Source organism: Rhagoletis zephyria, unplaced genomic scaffold (genome assembly GCF_001687245.7).
Source record: "Rhagoletis zephyria isolate East Lansing unplaced genomic scaffold, Rhagoletis_zephyria_1.1 Rzeph_scaffold_06339, whole genome shotgun sequence".
In the NCBI taxonomy this organism is placed as follows: Eukaryota; Metazoa; Arthropoda; class Insecta; order Diptera; family Tephritidae; genus Rhagoletis; species Rhagoletis zephyria.
The window spans coordinates 2,545-27,235 of record NW_016163422.1 but is presented as its reverse complement, the minus strand read 5'-3'; the positions used below and the strand labels follow the sequence as shown (position 1 = coordinate 27,235).

The 24,691-nt window shown below is 35.2% G+C and overlaps 1 protein-coding gene across 1 annotated transcript in view; it reads right to left on the bottom strand.

Moving 5' to 3' along the window:
* The window catches only part of tipE (temperature-induced paralytic E), a 21,710-nt gene extending 7,289 nt beyond the window's left edge, over positions 1 to 14,421 (bottom strand). The window contains exon 1 of the mRNA XM_017628922.1: positions 11,144 to 14,421. Coding sequence (XP_017484411.1) covers positions 11,144 to 12,588 — 1,445 coding nt within the window. The 5' untranslated portion in view covers positions 12,589 to 14,421. The remainder of the gene's footprint in view (positions 1 to 11,143) is intronic.
* Positions 14,422 to 24,691: the final 10,270 nt, after the last annotated feature.

Genomic DNA, 24,691 nt, shown 5'->3' with positions numbered 1-24,691 from the left:
CTATATACTAAACTGTATTCAATTTAAAAATATGTTAATTGTGCTCACCAAATATCTGTATGTGAATATAAGACGATTCTATAAATATGCAATTTGAAAACCTGAGCGATGCAATATGAAATCAGGTAAATTTCCACGCAGGATATTTAAAGCGCACCGTTTATTCATTTAGATATTTTTGAAGATCAAAATTCAGCGTGTAGCCCCTTCTACATGGAATTCCACAGTAGAATTTGCGCCACGCTTTGTGAAGATGAAAAAGAAATGGCAATAAACTCACTTCTCTTTGCGGTGACTAAAACGATATGCACTCGAGTGTAAGTACCGAACTTGGATCCTATTAAAATGCCTTTGCCAGAATCAGTGCAAACAAATATTGTTTACTTCAGCATTTGTACCTTTAAATATATACATACATACATATATACGTATGTACTTATACCAACAACAACTAAATGTGCACAATCGAGCATGCTACTCGAATTCACGAAGCAAGGTCACACTTCAATGCATCTCATTTATGTATAAGGCGGGGCGCAAAGAGCGGAATATTTCTTGGCCATTTGCTTTGCTCATTACACTAATATGACAATGTACAAATACAAATGCATAAAAAAAAAATTAACTGTATGTTTATATTTATGTACACACATACATATACATACATACATATATATTTGGTCAACAAATTGCAGGCAATGTACAGCCACTTAACATTGTAACCAACTGTTAGAGAGCAAAAAAATAAAAAAATATTGGCAACAGCAACAATGTTAACACTACTAACGATTGCGACGGAAATGGTGACAGCCATTATTTGCACTCGAGTACACAAGTGCAAAGTGTCAACGCCAATTTTCATAGGGGCCAAAAATGCATTTCAATTGAGGTCAGTTGGTAGTTAAACAGTAGCTGCGGCCTGACACGAGGCAGCGCACGAGCATACATAAATAAATACGAGTATCTGTATCTACATAGTGCTTACCATAACTATAGGACAACCACATAAAGGGGAGGTTTGGACTATTTATTTTTTTTATTATTTAATTTAAAATATTTTTAATAAAAATACAGTTCAATGTAAATATAACCAAACCCACATCCATAAATTCAAGTTTCAAGAATTGAGCAAAAATAAAAAAAAACACAAAAGTTTCATCAAAATTTCGCGTTTTTTATTATTTAAAAAAATGAAATTTTAATAAATCTTGTACAAAGTTTGAAATTAGATTTAGATGAGTTTTGTTATTTTACAGTTAACGTTGTGGCATACGTTCGAAAAAGACCTTCGATATCCAATATGAACATCGAACTGGGACCGAACTCCTAACCAACCTTAGTTTTCCAACGTTCAGAGTAAATCGAAAATATACTCGAAATGGGTTCGAAAAAAAAAAAATAAAAACTATAATAACAAGAGAGAAAGTGAAATACAGTTCATTCTCGAAGGAAAAGATAAGACTCTCTGAATAAAATTTCAATTCGACACTCGAGACTTTGAGAGTCGAAAACAATATTAATAATCCATGTTAACCAAGCCCAATGTTTATTGGGATTGTACTAAAAAAATGTGAAAGTTTGAGAGTGATTGATTCTGGATATAATACCATGACATATGCCACTCAGTTATGGTTATAACTTGTGTTAATATATAGAGAGTTTCTGAAGAGAGTTGCCATCTTTTTCAAAAGTTAAAATCAATTAATTAATAAGTTAAATATAACAAAAAAGTGGTTGTCTAACGAAAGTGCATTCCAAAAGTATTTATTTCGAATATGTTTTTTAGGGGAGTTGCCACCTGTAAAAAAAGTTAAAGTCAATGAATTAATAAGCAAAATGATATATCACAACAATGTGTTTTCAAACAAAAGCGCTTCAAGAGATTTATTTCCAGCGTATTTTTTTCAGAGGGTTGCCACTTGCTCAAAAAAAATAAAATCAATTTAAGTAAAAACTTTAGAATTTAAATGAAACATTTTGTTGTGGGTATAAAACGACCGAAGTTTCAGAAAGCTTATTTTCAAAAATAATTTTTTAAAGAGCTGCCACATGTTAGGAAATTCAAAATTAATTTAGTTAACAAGTTAAATAAATACTTTGCTATTTCGATATTGGTGTTTAACCAGAAAGTCGTAAGAAAGCTTTATTTAGAAAATATTGTTGAAGAAGGCAGCCACCTGTTAAAAAATTAAAAAAATTTGAAACAAAAAAATGATACAATTTTTTAATATGGGTATCAAACGAGAGAGGTTTTAAAAAAGCTGTATCTATTTCGAAATTAGTTTTAACGAGCATTGCCACCAGTTTAGAAATTTAAAATCTATTTAATTTACAAGTTAGTTGAATCCTAATTTTATAAGTGTGAATATTTGTGAGCGAGTGAACTCAGCTTACGGCCTGGATTAACATATCGCAAACCTTAATCTAAAGTGCGATCAACTCAACAAAAATTTAGGGCGACTTTTTTTAATGCAAATATTTTTTTCTTCATAATTATATACAACAACTAAAAAACTATTGTTATACCTGTTTCTGTATTAATTGCGTTGAATCTGTACGATCCACAAGCAGCTATATTTTCCGCTCTCGTTTTTGAGTTAGCTCACTATAGATCTACATACATAGGTGTACGATATACATTTAATTAAGAGGGTTGCCAAACTGCTTAAAAAGTTAAATTATATTTCAAAATATAAATTCAATGAAATTTCACAATATGGCGAGCAAACCAAATATATTTAAAAATCTTTATTACGAAAATATTATTAAGAGAGTTGCCACCTATTTAAAATTTAAAGTTACATTTTTTTATATATATTAAATGAAGTATTNAATCAATTAATTAATAAGTTAAATATAACAAAAAAGTGGTTGTCTAACGAAAGTGCATTCCAAAAGTATTTATTTCGAATATGTTTTTTAGGGGAGTTGCCACCTGTAAAAAAAGTTAAAGTCAATGAATTAATAAGCAAAATGATATATCACAACAATGTGTTTTCAAACAAAAGCGCTTCAAGAGATTTATTTCCAGCGTATTTTTTTCAGAGGGTTGCCACTTGCTCAAAAAAATAAAATCAATTTAAGTAAAAACTTTAGAATTTAAATGAAACATTTTGTTGTGGGTATAAAACGACCGAAGTTTCAGAAAGCTTATTTTCAAAAATAATTTTTTAAAGAGCTGCCACATGTTAGGAAATTCAAAATTAATTTAGTTAACAAGTTAAATAAATACTTTGCTATTTCGATATTGGTGTTTAACCAGAAAGTCGTAAGAAAGCTTTATTTAGAAAATATTGTTGAAGAAGGCAGCCACCTGTTAAAAAATTAAAAAAATTTGAAACAAAAAAATGATACAATTTTTTAATATGGGTATCAAACGAGAGAGGTTTTAAAAAAGCTGTATCTATTTCGAAATTAGTTTTAACGAGCATTGCCACCAGTTTAGAAATTTAAAATCTATTTAATTTACAAGTTAGTTGAATCCTAATTTTATAAGTGTGAATATTTGTGAGCGAGTGAACTCAGCTTACGGCCTGGATTAACATATCGCAGACCTTAATCTAAAGTGCGATCAACTCAACAAAAATTTAGGGCGACTTTTTTTAATGCAAATATTTTTTTCTTCATAATTATATACAACAACTAAAAAACTATTGTTATACCTGTTTCTGTATTAATTGCGTTGAATCTGTACGATCCACAAGCAGCTATATTTTCCGCTCTCGTTTTTGAGTTAGCTCACTATAGATCTACATACATAGGTGTACGATATACATTTAATTAAGAGGGTTGCCAAACTGCTTAAAAAGTTAAATTATATTTCAAAATATAAATTCAATGAAATTTCACAATATGGCGAGCAAACCAAATATATTTAAAAATCTTTATTACGAAAATATTATTAAGAGAGTTGCCACCTATTTAAAATTTAAAGTTACATTTTTTTATATATATTAAATGAAGTATTGCTATATGGGTGGCCAATGAAAGATTTTTAAGAACGCTTTATTTTGAAAATAACTTTAAGAGGGTTACCATCTGGTTAAAAGTAAATTCTCCTATTCAAAAAGTTTTCATAAAATGATGTCAAAAGATGTTTAAGGATTTTTTATTTCGAAAATATTTTTTAAAGGAGGTGCCACCCCTTTAAGAGTCTTATTAAATTTAATTAATATAAATGTAAAGCGAAGCAAGTTGAAAGTAGGTTTATTTGGAAAATATTTAGAATTCGAATTCAAATTTAATGAATTATTATAATATGGATGACGACGAAAAGCCTTTATTACTGCAGTTTGTTTAAAAAATCAAATCCAATTTAAATAAACATTTGCAAAAGAAAATATCTTCCACTTTTCCCAAATTTCCATCTATGAATTCTGTTTAAGCTAAATGGAATATACCAGTGATATATTGATTTAAAACAAAATGTGTTGGGGTATGCTTTTATTTAGACACAATTTTTGAAAGAATTTCCACCTATGAAAATAATTTAAAAATTTATATATCTAATATAGCTTTAAATTCGAGGCATTAGCCATCTCATGGAACACCGAGAAAGTAAGTAACTTTTTTAAATAAAATTTATTAGTTTCGGTGATTAAATATATTTATTTCTGAAGCTTTTGAAGTGAACTGAAGTATATTTTTATAAAAAAAAAATAAAGTTAATAATAAAAAAAAATCGTAAAAACTTGCTAATAAGTGGTTGTCGTATAGTTTTGATAAGCACTATACTTAAGTAGTTGGATTGTAAGTATGGACATAATACATACATACAATTAGGTACCTTTCAACACCATGTTGGAATTTGAAAGCGTAACTGGCGATTCACTAACATTGAGTGAAGTCTAAGAAATTTTATAAGATATTCAAACCAACTTGATTTTGGACTTTTTATTATTGTCACATCATCACAGGTAAAATCAAATTAATTTAATTTAAATTCCGGTATTCTAGAAATCGCTACGCTAACTTTGGATCGCCAAGTATCACAAATAATAAATGCCTAGAAATCTACAGCATATGCGTAGGAAACTTACGTGCCCATGAGCGGCATTTCACAAGAGGAACAACAGACAGCTGCAAAATAATCTGGAAGTGTAATGCCATTGGCTGGCCTGAGTACATCCCCAGGGCTTCGAGAATGGTGAGGGTGAGATTGTTACCAAAGTACGGAAAAAGCTCTCACATCTCTCAAAGCGATTTCAGATCAATCGAACTTTTTTGCATTTGTGCTTTAAAATATGGACAGGGTTATTGGTTTGCATATTTGAGATACGATTAATCGCGACCGCCTATTTATGAGGAGCTCAATATGCACAGGTCGGTCGAAGACGGCGCTGCACACAATTGTAAAGCCAATTGAGGAAACTTCAATACATAAAGACTCCACTGAGGGTGAATTTATCGACATCGAGTGGCTTGCAACAATGTACTTCAGTGCGAAATTGTCAGATCCCTAGGTAAGCTCGTTAGGCATGATAAGTGACAGGGCTATCGCGGAGGTGTAGAGCCTAGAGAAGCTCGTGAATAGAAAATGTTGGCTGATTGCCTATGGGAATGATTTAATCCAAGATTACGGTGATTAAATGGTCTGCAAACTGTGAACTTGGAACTACTATAAGGTGCATCACATGAATCTACCTTCAGTCGAAAGCATTCGTCTGGATTTTACTGATAGAGTCAAATACTTTGGCATTATTCAAAGTAGGAAGCTGACATGTAAGCCTTATATCGAGCAGAGAATGAAGAAGACTTCAGAGTGACTGTACCGACACAGGCGGGAAATAGGTAAGAGATGGGGCATCTCTCCGAAGGTTAACTCCTAAATATTCTTGGATACTTCTTTTTCGACGCATACTGCTTTAGGGCTGGGTGGAAGGTCGGTGGAGGAGTCGTTTTTTAGGGAAGTATCTTTCAACCTTATATTCAGGCTTCGAGATCACTGTAGTGTGGATAAATCTTTAGGAAGTAAACTTGTAGTTCAAATACCTTTTCCAACAGGGAACTTATTTATATACATACAAGTACATAAAATTCGCATACCTTATTTCCGTATTTATCTATTTCCATACTGGGCTTTCTACCTAATAGAAACTGCACGTCCATAACCAGCAACGATTAGCTGGATTGAAAATGTGTAAGTGACGCAAATGCGTCAATATCCTGGACATTCGACTGCAGGGGAGCTATTTTACATACATACACATGTACATACAAACACGCATACATACATTACATCTGGTGTATGCGCATTGTTCGCTTATAATTGGATTGGAGGAATGTATTCAAACGGAGCAATTTAGTAAGCTCATTACACTTAACGTAATTCCCAATATTGTGTTTTGTTGGTATTTTGAAATGCAAAACTTTGTTGAAGTGCGCTGATATTGCGTATGGAGGCACAGGCATGCAAAAAGATTTTTAACCAGATTCGGTATGATTATTTATGCGTTGAATGGCAGATCTGAAGGCAGCCACGAAATATTTTTATTAAAGCGATTAATATGGAAGCATTAAAGGAAAGCAAAAATTGTAACGCTTACGCATTAAGGACTTAAAGGAATAAACCCCGTAAATTTTGTGTGACCGATCCACTGCATGTCAGTTATATGAAATGTATTAACAACCGCACAAGCTAGTTTGAGCGAAAGAAGGAATACTTGCTAATATTATTGAATGGCAACTCGGAAATTTCTCTTAATGGCTTTTTTTATAATATAATATAATAACAGCTCTTTTACTTTTCTAGCCTTCTGGTGTGTGGTTTGATTGAAGGACCAACAGCTTAATTGCCTTTATTACACTCATTTACCATTACCCATTGAGGAGCTTTAAAAAATGTATGGAAGCGACTAAAGCTCATCATCGACAAACTAATAGGGTCATAGTTACTATACCAAAGTGGCACCAGTCCTTAAAAATCTAGCAATAAGTACTTTTTTCAGAGGCAGAAGTACCGAAAGCCTATTTTAGTCCACTAATCCCCCTTTTGTTTATGTGCCAATCCCCCCGATACAACCTTTAAGTAGCTTTTCACCATGACGTAGCTTTTTAAGGAAAACGGACTTTTTAATTGACCAGGGCCCGATAATCTGATGTAGCTGGTTTTTACCTCGCCTCGTTCTTCCCTGCGCTTTCTGTGTAACTAAGGCAGAAGTGACTTGAAATTGCTTCAAAGCGCATTGGCTCAACACCACTAGTAGGACTAGTGTTTCCGGTGTAGGTAGGCGTTAAAGCATCCATGCCCGCTAAGATCTTATATTAGGTAGAAAGCTACCTCACCATGCTGTCTGTTAATGCATAGTATATCGATATTGAGGATAAGGCGATGTGTCCACCTGCATTTTGTTGCACTACCCCACCTCGTTCGCTCTTGCGAGCTCGAGTGGAAACATTCTTGAAATGGCAAGTGTATGCAGAACATACCCTTAGGCTGCGGTTCGGTAAGAGCGAATTTTATTTGAGCGACATCGCTTACAATTTATCGGCGTACATTGGTTAAGTGGCTTAGTGAAACCACAACATACCAAATGTAGGCACTTCACTGTCAAAGAGCTATTTCGCGAACAAAAATTGCTCTACCATAACCGCAGCCGATAAATTTCGTGCACTCCCTTGAATTTACGATGAGCGTTTTAATGCGGCGAACCAGATTTTTTTTTTTATGGGAAATAACGACACTTTTCGTTTTCTGTCGTTGTTTTGCAATACCAGTGGAGTTTTTTTCGTTTAACTGCTTAGGAGTTGTTACATATTTCGTATTTTTTCAGACCAACTAAATTTTTAGAAATAAGTCACAATTTTAAAGCATACAAATTTTCCCTAGAGAATGACTGCAAATAATCCGGAATAATAACGTTCCAAGACAAATTATTGCAAAATTAGGAAACAAAAATTCTTTAATTGGCTCTACTGAAAAATATGAAATTTTGAGTTGCGCCGTTATTTCAAATCGATATACTGTGATACTCAAGCGGCAATCAAAGCCCTAAGCTTCTTGATGGTATATTCAAGACTGGCCAGGGACTACTTTTTCACTGCCACAATTTGGCTGAGAACCTTAGAACGCACAGTGGCAAGATCCTTCTGCCCACGTTTTAACCGGCGACAGTCAATAGAGTTCTTAAAACCTTGCTGCTGGGCGCTCTAATAGGTAACTTTTCAAACCGAATTCAAGCGAAAAGAACCAACATCATCTCAACCTCCTACTGCAGTGGCGGTTTGGGGGATGATGCGGTGAAATCACTTCAACGTGTGCTGCTCAGCTGCCCAGCCATCCGGAGTCTATGGTTTGACATCTTGGTTGTCACTTTTTCCTTGCCTTCGAGAAACTTTCGGGAGCAAAGATTAATCGTTTGCGGAGCTTTAATGTTGGAACGGTGAGTTTGTTCCCTAATCCTTAGGCGTTGACGTTCAACCATCACTCCTCCTTTTTCTTCGCATCCTCACCCTCTTAAAGAAAACATAATGGTCAGTTAATTTAGTTGTGTATGTGGGTCTCCATGCTGGGAGGAAGCCATCCTAACCTAACCTAATCTAATTGAAAATAACTCCTTGATGAAATAGTGTACATAGTGTACATATATATGCGATTACTGCTCTTCAGATGATTAGCTATGTTGCATGACTAAATCAATAATCAAGGATAAATAAAATATATACTTTACGAATGTCCAGTGTATTGGTGTAGATTTATATGTAGGAGCCGCCTTTTGTATAAAAATTTCAAAAATGGCGCATACATACAAACTATGCATGTATTTATAGATATCAATTGTGTATATCTAAAATTATAGGAGCATTATTTTTGTGTTGAATCAAGATGAACGAGTAAATGATAAAATCAGAGTTGACAAAAAGTCAATATTTAAGTAAGAAGATGAAGAAGTTGAAATAGTTCGAAAAGTTCATGAATGACATAATACTGTTAGGCATGATTAAATGCGCCATCTATATTTGTATTCGTAATCTCCCTGCAGTAATTTGATACTTTTACATCGACAAATGGCAATACATACAGCGAGTAATAACAAGCAATGCGATTTTTTTGTACAATATTAGCTGTTATATCGTAAAAATTTAACTGCTATAAAATAAAATCAGGGACGCATTTATCTAGACTTCGGAGTTTTACATATTGCGGATTTAGTATATGAAGTTAGAAAAAATGCTATGGAGATACATCACAAAAACCTTCACAGGTAACCTTCGGTATAAAAAATTTTGTTACGGTACTTTTTGAGACGTTAGGCCATTCTAGACAGGAAACTTGATTGGGAGCGCAGCATCGAAGACATCTCCATGAAGGCTAATAACGCTCAGTATACCTGATAACCATTCCATCCTCGTCTAAGTGGTCACCTGCGTTGAACCAGACTTTGTCCAGAGCCAAGGTGGAACGGCTTCCGTACTAGTATTAAATCTTGCATCGGTGGATCTCTACAGCAAATCTTTGGCCGGCTGTAATGCTGCCAGGTTAAATACGATGCAACAAAGGTTCTTGAATCTCTACCGGATAATCTACGATAACTAGATTATACCACTCCGTTACTCTGTCTAAGCAACAGATTCTTCATGAGAATCCCAGAGAGGAGTGAATGGGAAGAAGTCACAGACTTAAATCCAGGGTCGACGGCTATTATAGTTAGTACAGATGGTTGCGCGCTAAACGAAAGCGTGAGTAGTGGGATTTACATTTGTGAACTAGCAATAAACCTCAGTTTTCGCTGTATGCCATAACGGAGGCCGCACATAACTTCCGCTCCTCCAGAATGACTATACATACATTCTGACAGCTAAGCTGTTATTCAATCTAACGGAAATATAGTACAAAGTAGCCCTAGAGTGCAGAACGATTCTCAACCTGCTGGCATCAAAGTCCTCCTTGACTGTTGAATGGGTTCCTGGGCGCATGGGCATTTCTGTCAACTACGTAGCCGATGAGCTGGAAAGGAGAGGGAGGAAAATATCCGAAGGAAATTTTGCTCATACAGGTAAAAATTGGCGCTCTGTAACTCTAACCGCCTGCAAACACAAATTAAATGCTAAACCCGTCAAGAAGGGAAATACCATGTGGGCTGCGGACACCACGTGTTATAGCGCCAGCCAAATTTGGCCAAAAATTTTTGCAAACCTGCCCATAGCTCTCACAGGGTTTGACCGCTCTACTCTCTGCTTTGTAGTCCTGGTAATCATCGGACAATGCCTAAAGGTACCTCACGGGAAAAGGTTGGGGTACCCAACCAACGATACTTAACTTACTTAATACTTCAATCTTTAAAAAAAAAGTAAACTAGCCCTTAAGGAAAATATTTCCCCCTCCTTGATTTCAAAGAGTTATGGTCAATATGTACACTTATTATTTCTAGCATTACTCCACAAGTTTACTTATAATGCGCCAAGAGCTACATATATTTGTAGGTTAATAAAAAGCGAAACTAACCTGTTTCTTAAGGCTATGAAATCTGGGAAAAGCGTAAAGAAAGTAGAAAGAAAGTTTACCAAAACAAGTTTTAAATTTGTATGTACATAGGGTGGTCCTTAAAATATCAACATGATGTGACATCCCTCGTTTATGTTTTTCGTACAAAATAAATACAGCCAAGAAAATTTTGAAATTAAAAAAATATTTAGGGGTCACTACCAGGGTTTGAAAAAATTATTTTTTTAAAGAGCAAACAAATTAACAAAATTTTGACCTTGACCAGCTATAACTCAGCGAGCTTCTGAATTTATATGAATATTGTCCAATATGTTAAATTTATGAGACTTAAAGCCAATATTTTGTCGGATTTTTGGGGTTTTTTTTTTATTTGAAGTTTTCAAACTCTGACACAAAAAATTTCTTTAAGATTTTGAAAATTTCATGGATGGTATTATTTTGTACGTATAACAAAATAAAGGGATACCCACACAAAATTTTGATGCTGATATTTTATGTACCACCCTAATGTATGTATGCACATGCAATTTTGAAATTTTCGTGGATCTCTTTATTTTGTACGTATAACAAAATATAGAGTTGCCCCACACAAAACTTTTCAGCTGATATTTTACGTACCACCCTTATGTAAGTACATGCAATTTTTTATAATATTTATATATGTATTGTATTTAACCTTTGGTAAAAAAATTCACTTACCCTTGCACAGAATTCGAAGTCGACAGCACACCATTTTCCAGTGAGTCGCGTGACATTTCGTCTGCCATTTGCACCTTAAGCTGATGACCGAATGAGTTCATATCGGAATTCGGTGTCATTTGTGAACCGACCGGCGATTGCGCCAAATACTGTCCAGGCGTTGTGACCGAGCCACCCTGCGATATTGAGGTTGTCATACCGGGTCCACCATTCGGCAGCACCACATCCACACAACTCTCACCCGTCGTCGAGTCCATATTGATGATTTGACTGCCAGCGACATTATTTGCCAACGCAGCGCCATCACTCTCATCCACTTCACCCTCATCAATATCCATATCTTCGGCGTTCTTATCGAGCGGCGCCGTCTCTTCATCCTCATTATAGATTTTGAAGTACGCATATGTCAGGTATATCACCGATATAATGAACGATGGTATCGGTATGGCCATCGAATAGATCAGATTTAATGTGTTCTGCCAATAATCCAAATCGCTTATCACCAAACTTGGATCCACTTTTGAATAGTAGCATGGAAATTTGATGCCAATCTTCGTGTAACGCTTCAACCAAATGGTGCAATTGAGCATGGGCGGATAGCCGCAACCCTTAACGTTAGGGAATAGGCGCGCGCCAACATAAAAATACATCGAATTATTGCCCATGAGACCCTCATTCAATTCGGATATCTCATCGAAGGGCTGGCGCTCCTCGTTGATGAGCACACCACCAATACCACCAAGGCCCAAATCATCATCCATGGCCTCCTCATCGACGAGATAGCCGCTTGTGCCATCACCAATTGCACCACCACCACCATCTAAACCACCATCAAAGCTGATCGTTTCCAGCTGCAGGTTGTTGCTCGATGCTGCCGCCGCCGCCGCCGATGATGATGCTGTTGCTGCTGTTGCTGCTGCTGCTGCCGACGCAGATGCAGACGCTGACCCCACAGCGCCAATTGGCGCACCCATTGCCCCTTCTAACTGATTCGCTTTGGCGGCATCACTCGTAGCCGCATCGTAATCATAATCGCGTATAGCGCGCTCATAGCGATCCGTACGCTTCACTGGCGGCAATTCACGTTCCGCCCAAGCCAAATTGATGTGATATTCAGTGAAATTGAATTCATCTGTGTAATTATACAAATTCAGTCGATAGTTGACGCGTATTTGCGTACAAGTGTAAATATCCTTTGTGCAACCCTCACGACAAGACGCCCACGAGCAATTCTTGGCGCCGAAATAGGTTTCCACATCGTAGGTTTCGCAAAGCGCTGGCACCTCTTCGAATTGCATGAATATCGTTGTGAATGCGGGCTCGATGACAAAGGGCACAAGAAAGAGAAAGGCGAACATGCTGAATGTGCCGAGTAGAATGAAGAAGGCAGTGGTATAGAAGAGCATCTTCTCCTTGAAGGTGCGCTCCTCCAATTCATCACCCATGGTTGCTGTTTTTGTTGTTGATTATGCCCGATAAAGGGTAATGGGTTGAGCAAAAGTATGAATGAATTAACAATGTCTAGAGTTACGCGGCGCCAAAGTGATATGAAGATGAACGAAGTGTTCTAGTGCTGCGTCGAAGCGTTTCGATGATAAACGAACAGTTGTTGCGCAGCGCCGAAGTGAAATGGTAATTAATGTACGAAGTTACGAAGTTTAACGAATGCAACTACGAGCTGTAACGACGATTGACGAAGAGTTACGGAGTTGGCAAATATATAAACGAAGTGTTACGATGTCATACGAATTAAAAACGAATGTAACAAATTAATACGAAGTGTTGCGAAGCTATACGAAATCCAAAGTAAATGTTGTGAAGTTACACGAAGTGTAAACGAAGAGTAAGAGAGCTATACGAAGTGTGAAGGAAGTGTTACGAAATATAAACGCAGAATTACGAAGTATAAACGAGTGTTATTTCTATAATCTTAAGTGATCTGTTGTTGTAAGGCAATTTACTAACTTTTAAAATGTTTTTTAAGCGCTTAAAAATTTCTTTGCAATCTATTAAGTTACTTTATGTTCGAGTAAGTTTAACTTTGTAATAATTTTTATTTATTTCTATTTAAATTAATTATGTACAACTTTCAGCTGTTCTACTAGTAGTAATTATATATTTATATAGAGGCTGAAGAGTTTTTTTTTTGACTGGCTTAGCGCTTCATATGTAGGTTTGTATGTCGGTATGCCTTTATTTATTTATTTGCTAATTATTTGCTGATAGACTTGCAGTCATACTATTTGCTATTACTTCTTTTCTTATATAACGGCTATGTTTTAAATACCAGTTAGTTACAGTGCAATTTTCATATATCACAGGGATAGCTGTCTTAGCTTTAACGCTGCGCCTAGCTAGCGCTCTGCTCTCCTCTTTATAATGCGTGTGTATGTACGTTGACGTGCTTAATACTACTTTCAACTTCGCTCTCTATTTTTTACGTTTTGTCTGCTTTCTCCTATAAGTTGACGACTTTATTAGGAATTAGCGCATTTTCAAGACGACGCGCCACAATATTTTTTTTTTTATTTATGCAGCTTTTTTCGTTCTATTTTCCACAAGCAATAAACGCAAAGCTTTAGCAGACAAAGTGTCAGTCGACCAACGATTTTACGTTTTGTATTGTATTTATTTGCAATTGTTACCAGCTACTGCTAGATATTGTTTTTGTTGTTGTTGTTGTCAGGACTTTTGCGGTTACTACTTTTTTTACTGCCTTCGCAAATCAACAATCACTGTCGCCTTTGGTGTTATTATTACGCTGCTCGGATTTAGCGTCACACTGGTCTAGGCGTCTCTTTTGTTGTTGTTTTTTTTTTTTCTGCTTGTCTTTTCTTGACGCTTGTTCTATATGTCGCATCGAAAAGATGTTTAGAATTTTAAGAAAGTTTTCTCGTTATGGGTTTTGCTTTTTGGTTTAATCTGCATACAAATTTGATGTTGCTGTGGCATAGGAAGCAAGAAATAAATTGGAATTATATTTTTCTATATAAAAGTGGGCGGCGTGCTTTTCTATGCTTTTCTAAGATTTTTGGTTGCTCTGTGTGATTTACGGTTTTCGCTCTCGTTTTCCTGTTGTTTTTTTTTTTGTTCAGTTGTTCCGCTCTTGATTTTGCGTTGATTTGCTGTCAACTGAATGACAATTCGCTATGGTTTTGCAACTGAATTTTGCTCGAAACTATTGTGGTGCTTTTATTTGCATTTGTAGTACAGTTGCGTCCTCAAAATGGGTATTTTATTATTTGCATTTTGAAATCCGACTGATTTTCAGATTTCAGCCAAACGCTTACTACTTAACCTAGGACCTTTACTGCTCTTAGGATGATTTTCCAGTCTGTGGCATACTTTCTAGTCGCTAACTTTTGCGTTGCCTTTCTATACCTGCGTTCTTCTGCTGCTTAGGTTATTCTTATTGCGCCGCTTTATAATCCCAAGCCCCACTCATGCATCACAGCAGCTCTTCAGTGCGTCCATTATTCATATACCTTAATTATGGCTTAAGTTTTTCGCTCATTAGTCGCTGAATTTTTGTTTGGGTTTTTGTGGGCAACAAAACGCCTACGACTAACCGAGAAACAACCACCACTGGCAGTGTCACGTTGCAGGTAGTCGTCCCCACTGTTCACTCGCCTTTACCCTTTTTTACGGCTAATAACTCGTTGGTGTTTTTTGAGCGATTCGCAATCAATTACCTTGCACTAATGTTACTCATACGCACTGACAGCTGCCTGAGTGTTGTACGCTGCCTTAAAGGCTTTATTTAGACTATATACCACCACCACTGAACGTTTGTGTTCTATTTCAATTTTACTGGCACACGCGTGTGTGTGTGTGTGTGTGTTTCCTCACTTGCAATTAGCGCCAACACGCCTGCACTAAAAGCGCTTTCATGACACATAGATCTTTGTATGCTATATTGCTCTGCCTTGCTTCTCTCTCTCTCTCTCTCTCTGTTTGTGTGTGCTGGCCTTTTGTGGGGGCGGCAATCAGTCTGCTACGCACACACAGCGTACGTACAGCCACCAACGTTTGTCTGTTGTGCTTAATTATTTTATAGCTTTGGGTATTTAAAAATTTTATACTCCAAGTTTATGCTGTAATTTCTTCATTTCATTTTTTTTGTTTGCCTTTCTGTGCTGCTGCCCTAAGGCTCGCTTTGACTTTTACTCGTAGTTATGCGCCGTTTTGCTTTGTTGTTGCTCATCAAAAATTCATATGTTGACGACAAAAGTTGATAGTCGACTTGGTGAGTGTCAAAGCAGTGCACTAACACAATACCACGCACAACAACAATGATGCGACAATGTCAATTGGCTTGCCAGCACAAGTGCTGCCTATGGCAAGGAATTCGTATGTGCGTGGGTGCGTGCGTTTGTATTTGTTTGCTTGTTGTACACTTTCACTCAGCATATATATGCTTGCTTGTCATTTGCTACTTCGGTTAGCTTGCCTTATGTAAGCCAGACTGTGGGCTCTCCACTTTAGCGGGCGCGGTGAAGAAGAAGAAGCAGCAGCAGACAATCCACTAGCAATAGATGGCCGTCGCCGCCGCCGCCACTGCCACCGTCGTTGCTTTCTTTCCTCTGCTTTGTAAGCGCCCAAGTTTATGCTCCTAATTGGCTGTCGTCGTTTCTTCTGGTTATTAGTGAATCTCTCTGTGTATGCGTGTCTTTTTTGTTGTCGAAGTTTGCTTACTATTTTCTATTTCGCTTTTTGTGAATATGCTTTGCTTATTAATTTATAAGCTTTTTTTGTGCGTCATAAAAACGTATAGTTTATTAATTTTTATTTCTAAATTTGTAAAAAAAATTTCCATCGACTTGTATGTATGCGTGTATGTATTTTTAGTAGTGCTTAGCTTTATTGACGTAACTAATTTTAGAATTGAAGGCGTAGGAGCATTGCTTATTTTGCTTATTTTTGTATTTAGTTGCTTTAAAAATAAAGTAAAACACTTTTTTCACAACAATCTTTTACTTAAACTAAAATTAGCTCAGATTTTTCTTTAGTGTTTTTTCCAACGATTTTCCTCCGACAACCAAATTTACAAAAAAAATATGAAACAATAAAAAACATATATCACTGGACGGACATTATTGCAGCGTTGTTGTTGTTGTTGTTTGTAAAATGTGTTGGTTTACTTTTTATTTTTTGTTCCCTTTCCGCTCAACTGCAGCTGTTACTCAGACATTTAGTATTCCTCTTCGTCTTCTTGTTGTTGCTGCTGTTGTTGTTTTTGTTACCTATTATTGCTTTTCTTATTCATTTACTCTATGCCGCAAGATTCTGTAACAAGCAATTGGACTCACAACAATTCGATCTGATCTGACCTGACTTGGTTGGCTGCCTGGCTGGCGCTAAGCTAGTAGTAGCCCCGCAGCCGTGGCGCGCTGTGGCGTTGCTCGATATTGGCAGCGTTTGCCAAAAAAAACGTTTGCGTTCTAGTTTTGGAGAGTTGCTGAGGGGAGGCTGGCTGGAGAAAGAGTGCGCACTGGAAGTGTGTAGTGGTACACGTAGTTACTCAAGTTGTTTGTTGATTTATTGATTGTTGCAATATGGAAGGAGCACAAAAAATATTCCGCTTGCACTTATTGCAGCTTACAATGTTTGTTTTTCTAGTTTCTAGTTTCTTGTTTTTGTTTTTTTTTTTTTTTTTTGGTTGCAATTCGCTTCTTTGCAGCTCTATGGCGGCATCAGTATAGCCATTTTTGTTGTTTTTCTTTCATTTTTTTCAATCACTTTTATTTATTTTTTATTTTAATTTTTTGTTTCTTCTATTTTTTATAATCTACTTTTCTCTGCACTAGCGCTATGAAGCTGCTGCTGCTTTCGCAGTTACACTCTTGGCCGCATTCGCAGCTGGCGTTGATGTATGACATGTAATTTTTTGTATTTTTCTTGTTTATGCCGCAGTGGATTTGTATTATTTATGATCCTCTTTTTTTAGCACATTTGTAACTGTTGTTAAAACAAACGTTATTTTTCACTCTCAACACTTTCTGCTTTTGCTTTTTATGCTTGGCATTTATTTATGTGTCATTATTAAAGTGCTCGTCTGTAACAGTTATTTGCTTAAAAGTAAATTTTTGCTAAATTTAAAAACTTGTTTAATACAAATGAAAGTGCAAAATTCCATAATTCAATGCTCCATTTCAGTTATATGAGCTTTTGCACTATCTGTACTAAATTATTTTTCAATCTTTAAAATGTTTTTACATGCAGCCAGCAATTACTTGTTTGAAAAAAAATTTCTTTGAATCATATTTATAGTTACCGTCATCAATTATTTGAAGGTGACAAAAAACGATCGAAATGAATGTATACTCTTAAAAAAGAACTTAGCCATCAGCTAAACCTTAATCATATTCTTAACCCTTAACTTCATCGTTATCTTTATTGTTGTTTCTGTCTTTATTGTTATCATTGTCTTTATCTATTTCATTATATTTATCATTATTTTTATCTTTGTCTTTATCTTTGATTAGGTGATGATGTAAGGAAGTGTATCAGTAATTTATCAAAATTGGTACCCGGTACCAAAACCCGGGAATTTTGAGAAGTGGCATCCGGTAAAAAACCGATTCCATTTTTGAAATCACCGTGAAGTAGTCATTGTACCACAACAACTCCAATTACTACCGCTTCTTGTATTTTTCTACATTTATCCATTTGTACGTCTGTGATGGTATCTGCGGTCCGGTAGTTGTCAATAGTTTTTAATTGATTAAAAATATTTTCTGGCAAATTGGGAGATAGAATATTTTTTTATTTTGATTAAAATATTTTTCTGGACAGTACCTGGTACTGTAAAATTGTATGTTAGCCCAGAGTTTAATTTTCATTCCCAAAATTTTTTAGGTACGTACATATGTATGTATGTACATATTTCTGCGTATTTATATATGGGTATTTCCAAACTGGCGTTACTTGACACTCGTATGACAAAATTAAAAAAATATATATATTGAACAACTCAAATTTTTAAAAAGGTTTATCTAGGTTTGCATAGCAATTAATTGGCCCCTTATTCAGTAAAAAAAAAGTTACAACAGCTTTTAGTAGCGATTTAATGATATTAGTAAAAAAACGCACTAACGTGACGTTACAAAAAAATAAAGTGGATTTTGACTTCGAAGTTTGGAAAATTGCAAAACTCTGCGAATTGTGCAAGAATATTTGTGTACAAGTTTTTGTTGTAATAATGTTTAAGGTTAATTTTCCAAGTTTTTAAATGTATAAATCTTTTCTGCTTTATGTATAATCAGCTAAACTATCTGACGTGACGTTACCCGGCGATATGTTACTCAAATTTCCATTAAAAAGATTTTGTTAATATAGACTTTTTAACGGGAAGAAAACATGCATTTTATATCGAGCGTACTTTTTACTTGGACATCAGCATCACCAGCCGTTCCATTTCTTGCAAATCTATGCCCCAAATACTACGTTTCAACTAAACATGCCAAATGTGAAACAAATCAGAGCATAAATACGGGNGACTATTTTTGGCAAAAATATTTCTGCTTACATAGCCAGTAAATATTATAAATAGCAACTAAATCGGCCTGTAAATAAGTTAGATATGTAAACGCCCATATGTATGTACGTATACATACGTACCTTAGACATATGTATATACACATTTATAAACTCTCAAAATGACATTATAACAGAAGCTTTGGGTTCTCAGTAATATGATTTAATATTTTATATTTGGTTGTTGGTGCTTCGGAGAGGGTAAGATTATTATCCGAGACTTACAGCCACGCTAACGGTGATCCCATTCAAACCTTTTTACCCCCTCACATTAGCTTTGTTGCCGCTGTATTTATTTACTTTGTTTACACAAAAAGTACTTAGAATAAATCATTTCATCTATTGTATACATATTTTTCATTGTTCTATGCGCTTCTTTAGCTTTTCTCAGTTACTTGAACGCTTTCAATCGCCGTCAACAATGCAAATGCATTTCATTGTTTTTGTTGTTATTGTTCGTGTTTTACACCCACTTACAACCTACTATCGTTTCGGATTGCACAATTTAACCCACATTGTTTATGTATAGCTACATATATGTGTGTATTTATGTATGTATGTATGCAGATGTAGTTGTGCCCAATGTAGGTGTTGGCTTTACAAGTTCTTAGCGTTCAACATTGTTGTTATTTCAGTTTAAGTTTTTGTATTTGTGCAGTGCGTACACCTACTTGCATACTCAAATTTACTCAACAATATTTTATGCATTTTATTCATGACCTCTATCTATTGTTTAATGGCGTTATTACTATTGTTGGATCAACGAAAACAAATAGGGTTGCTTCGTATTGTTAGCACATCTTAGGGAGTTTTAGTTTGTGTACACATGTACATTAGGGTGGCCCTTTAAAATGAAATTTTAAGTCTCACCCCTCAGTCGCTAATACAACGGTAAAAGATATCACATACACATTTTAGTTCCGATTGAAGACGGTTAAGGCGTGTCGCACAGGGGTCAAAGTTCAGATTCCTCTATTGAGAGTCAAAAAATTTAAACAATTTTTTTTTCATCTAATACCCAAAATCGATACTACTGTAGGCGCAGATATCACGTATAAATTTCGGTACCGATTGGAGTCGGTTAAGGCGTGTTGCACAGGGGTCAAAGTTCAGATTCCCCTATGGAGACTCAAAAAATTTAAATTAATTTTTTTTTACGCCTTACCCTGCTCAAATCGGGACCAAAATTTATATGTGACATCTTCGACGTTAGTAGTATCAATTTTGGGTATTATATGAAAAAAATATTAATTTTAATTTTTTGAGCCTCCATAGAGGGATCTGAACTTTGACCAAAATTTTTGTGTGATATCTTTGACTATATTAGCATCGATGTGGGGGTTGACGTATAGGAAATCTGATGTAATAATGTACTTAATACATTTAAGGACCTCCCTAATGTACATACATATTTTACATACATATATAGTTGTAGGCAAATTGTGTTGTTGTTAACTAAACTTGTTTTATTTCTTACTCGAACAAGATGCTTTTGTTATTCTGCTATTTTATTTGTGCAACTGCGTATTTATTTTGTTTTGTTTTTTTTTTTGATGATTGATCGTGGCATGGAATCGTAATTCGTAATAATAGATTTGGGCTTGAGTATAATAGTTGTGATTATCAGGTCCCAGAAACTGACTTCGACCGAAAATTCGAAATTCATTTTCTCACAGATGTAACTGGGAGTTTAATATTGTTCGAAATGATAACGAAATCCGCATTTTTACCAATGGCTGCAAAATGGATATTAGAACAGAATCTGCCTTCGTCTCTCAGAAATTATCTCTGAGAGAGTCATATAGACTCCTAAATCACTGAAGCCTTTTCCAGCCTGCGACATATTTAATTGACATTGCGAGAAAGCTAGTTAACATATTTGATATAGCTCCATTTAAACTCGCCTTCGTTGTTGACAGTTCAGCTGCCATCAAAGCCTTAGCAACAACTAATTCGATATGCGTTTAGGAAAAAGCTCTTCCAAACTACATAATCAATTTCTTTTGGGCCTCGAGACACAGTGGTATTCTGCGAAATAGGGAGGCGGACGAGTTTGTTAGAAAAGCATCTGAGATGGGATTGGGCAAAGCAGTCCCGATCGTGAAACCTACCCTGCGATTCATGTAATAATCTACAAATCTGCGAGGTACAATCTCTGGAGAAATTGCCTAAAATTTCTGGGTGACCACTTCTTCAAGAGCCTCCATCGGAGGATCTACTTGGTTTCGCTAGAGAATCAGGATGGTTTAAAGATATGTAGGGATCGGCATGGGGAAACCGTTTGGCATTGCAGTAGGCCTTTGTGGACTCCGAATGAACTTTTTTCAGAGCTGTCCGCAGAGCCGAACCTAACCCAGCACCTAAAAATTGTGGTTGATTGACAGGGGGTTATTATTCAATTTTTAAAGTTGAGTACAGCCCAGCGCCTGACATAATCTAAAAGGGACATTATGTAATCAAAAACCTCAAATTCATAAATAATTTTGCATACAGCAGATTATCTTTAGCTGTTTTTTTTAACGTGTTAAGAAAAAAAATTAATAAAACCAAATACACTGTAGGGATAATTTCAAGTCTTGAAATGGCAAAAAAAACACCGCAACACGTGAACTTAAGATTGGGTCGTAGATTACGGATCCGTATACCGTTTCTCCAGGTTAGGGCTTTTCCAAGATATTTTAGCTTTTATGAAAAAAATTTAGCAAGGAAGAAATAACAATATTTATTAAAACCTGTTTTTTTTACAAACAAAAAAATCAAGCTACTAGCGATGAAAATCTATGGATAAATAAACAAGTTGTGAATGGTCAAATGAAAATGTGCAATCACTTTTTGTATGAAATATGAGCAGAAAGGAATGTTACTCATACGCCATATCGTAGATAGCCGTATTCGTACATACTCGTTCATGGCGTATGAGTAACATTTTCCATGTTAAAGGGCTCTCTCTGTAGCTCTCAAGAAAAATCAAAATAAATATTTTTCCGTTTTTTTTTGCTTGAAAAAGTACTTTGCCGTTGCTGAAAATTTTCTTGAATACATAAATAAATCTACGAGCATTCTTTTCGTGAGAGCTGCATACTGACTAAGAAATTTTGATATGTAGATGTAAGTTTCTTTCCCATTTCTTGTGCGTCCCCACTGGGAAAATAGGTAAGCACCTTACGAGGTAAGCCATGTTTTCTTTCAGTTTTTAGTACCAAAATTGTCATCATGACCAGCGTAATCTACTAGTAAAGCACAAAATGAACACCTCCGGCGACACATTACGTTGTCAGTTGCAAAATAACGTGCAGCCGAAGTTATTTCCAAGCACCGAACTACTCCGAGCGACTGCTCTGCATTACACGTAACTTACTTTGTAAAGCGACTCAGAAGTATGTCTGACACCAAATGTACATTCTAAATTCCTACTTACATAAGGCGGCCATGCCTTTGTAAAAGTAAGGGACGTTCGGCAGGGAAATGGTAATGACTTCCAGGTGAAGAGTAAGTTGCTAATAAGGTATTATTACGTGCTCCTAATTCCCACTGGGTCGTTTTATATGTCTTTTTCATTTTTCTTGAGAGCTGCAGACAGACCATAAAGTATGAATTAGTATTCATTCGCAATGCAAACTTCAAATCAGAATATTAAAAAAACCTACCTAATCTAGAAAAAGAGTATACAGATCCGTAATCTACGACCGAAAATTAAGTTTACGTGTCTCGGCGTTTCTTAGTGTTATTTTAGCGTCGCTACAGTTACTTTTGTCATAAAATATAAAATATAAAATCAATAGGTTTTCTAGATAGAAATATCAATAAAATTTACTAAAACTTGCGGTTATAATTTTAAAAAGGGTAGTCGAAACGGTCCTTAAGAGCTTGATGCAATATATTCATTTCGATCACTTTTGGTCATGCTCTTTTTTTAACGAAAATGCACTCTGACTATTCTTTCTCATAGTTTAAGCTGTCTTTTAGGAGTTTGGCTGTTTTCTAAAGGACTCATATAAGCTTCATTATAGTATGTATATATATGTGGTTTATAAATATGCCAAAATACGAGTATCAATTTACGCATCAGGGACCTTAATGGTTATGAAATCTATACATATAATAAAATTGTAACAGGTCGATGTCTGTACATTATAGATATTAAAGAAAAATTAATGTGGAGGGTCTTTTTTAGAGCACCAGAACCCAAATCAACCATTTTTAGAATTTTTGTCTGTCTGTCTGTCTGTCTGTCTGTCTGTCTGTCTGTCTGTCTGTCTGTCTGTATGTTTGTTCGCGCATCACTCGAAAACGAATGCATGGATTTGAATGCAGTTTTCACCGATGTATTGCTAGAGGTCTAAATTAAAATTTAGGAAGAAAAAAAATTAGAGAGTTGCCACCTGTTTGAAAATTGGAGTTTAAGTAAATTGATAAGAAAAAATGAATATTGCAATATGGGCGTCAAAAGAAAGAGAATGAAGAAGGCTTACAGCCAGAAATATTTTTTTAGAGTTGCCACCTGTTTGAAATTTTACATTTAATTTAATTTATAAGATAAATTGAATATTGCAATATGGGGATCAAACTGAAAGGGTTTAGGAAATTATACTGCCGAAAATATTTTTAGGGAGGGCTGCCACCTGTTTGAAAATTTTTATTGAATTAAATGATAAAATAAATGAAATCTAAATCTACATCTAGATATCTATATCTATACATATAATAAAATTGTAACAGGTCGATGTCTGTACATTATAGATATTAAAGAAAAATTAATGTGGAGGGTCTTTTTTAGAGCACCAGAACCCAAATCAACCATTTTTAGAATTCTTGTTCTTCTGTCTGTCTGTCTGTCTGTCTGTCTGTCTGTATGTTTGTTCGCGCATCACTCGAAAACGAATGCATGGATTTGAATGCAGTTTTCACCGATGTATTGCTAGAGGTCTAAATTAAAATTTAGGAAGAAAAAAAATTAGAGAGTTGCCACCTGTTTGAAAATTGGAGTTTAAGTAAATTGATAAGAAAAAATGAATATTGCAATATGGGCGTCAAAAGAAAGAGGCTGAAAAAGGCTTACAGCCAAAACTACTTTTTTAGAGTTGCCACCTGTTTGAAAATGTACATTTAATTTAATTTATAAGATAAATTAAATATTGCAATATGGGGATCAAACTGAAAGGGGTTAGGAAATTATACTGCCGAAAATATTTTTAGGGAGGGCTGCCACCTGTTTGAAAATTTTTATTGAATTAAATAATAAAATAAATGAAATCTAAATCTACATCTAGATATCTATATCTATACATATAATAAAATTGTATCAGGTCGATGTCTGTACATTATAGATATTAAAGAAAAATTAATGTGTGGGGTCTTTATTAGAGCAGCAGAAGCCAAATCAACCAATTTTAGAATTTTTGTCTGTCTGTCTGTCTGTACGTTTGTTCGCGCATCACTCGAAAACGAATGCATGGATTTCAATGCAGTTTTCACCGATGTATTGCGAGAGGTCTAACTTAAAATATAGGAAGAAAAAAATTAGATAGCTGCGACCTTTTTGAAAATTGGAGTTTAAGTAAATTGATAAGAAAAAATGAATATTGCAATATGGGCGTCAAAAGAAAGAGGCTGAAGAAGGCTTACAGCCAAAACTACTTTTTTAGAGTTGCCACCTGTTTGAAAATGCACATTTAATTTAATTTATAAGATAAATTAAATATTGCAATATGGGGATTAAACTGAAAGGGGTTAGGAAATTATATTGCCGAAAATATTTTTAGGGATGGCTGCCACCTGTTTGAAAAATTTTATTGTATTAAATTGATAAAATAAATGAAATCTATATCTACATCTATACATATAATAAAATTGTAACAGGTCGATGTCTGTTCCTTATAGATATTAAAGAAAAATTAATATGGTGGGTTTTTATTTAAGCTACAGAAGCCAAATAAACAATTTTTAGAAGTTTTGAATCTCTGTCTGTCTGTATATTTGTACGCACATCAGTCGAAAACATGGAATTGAATG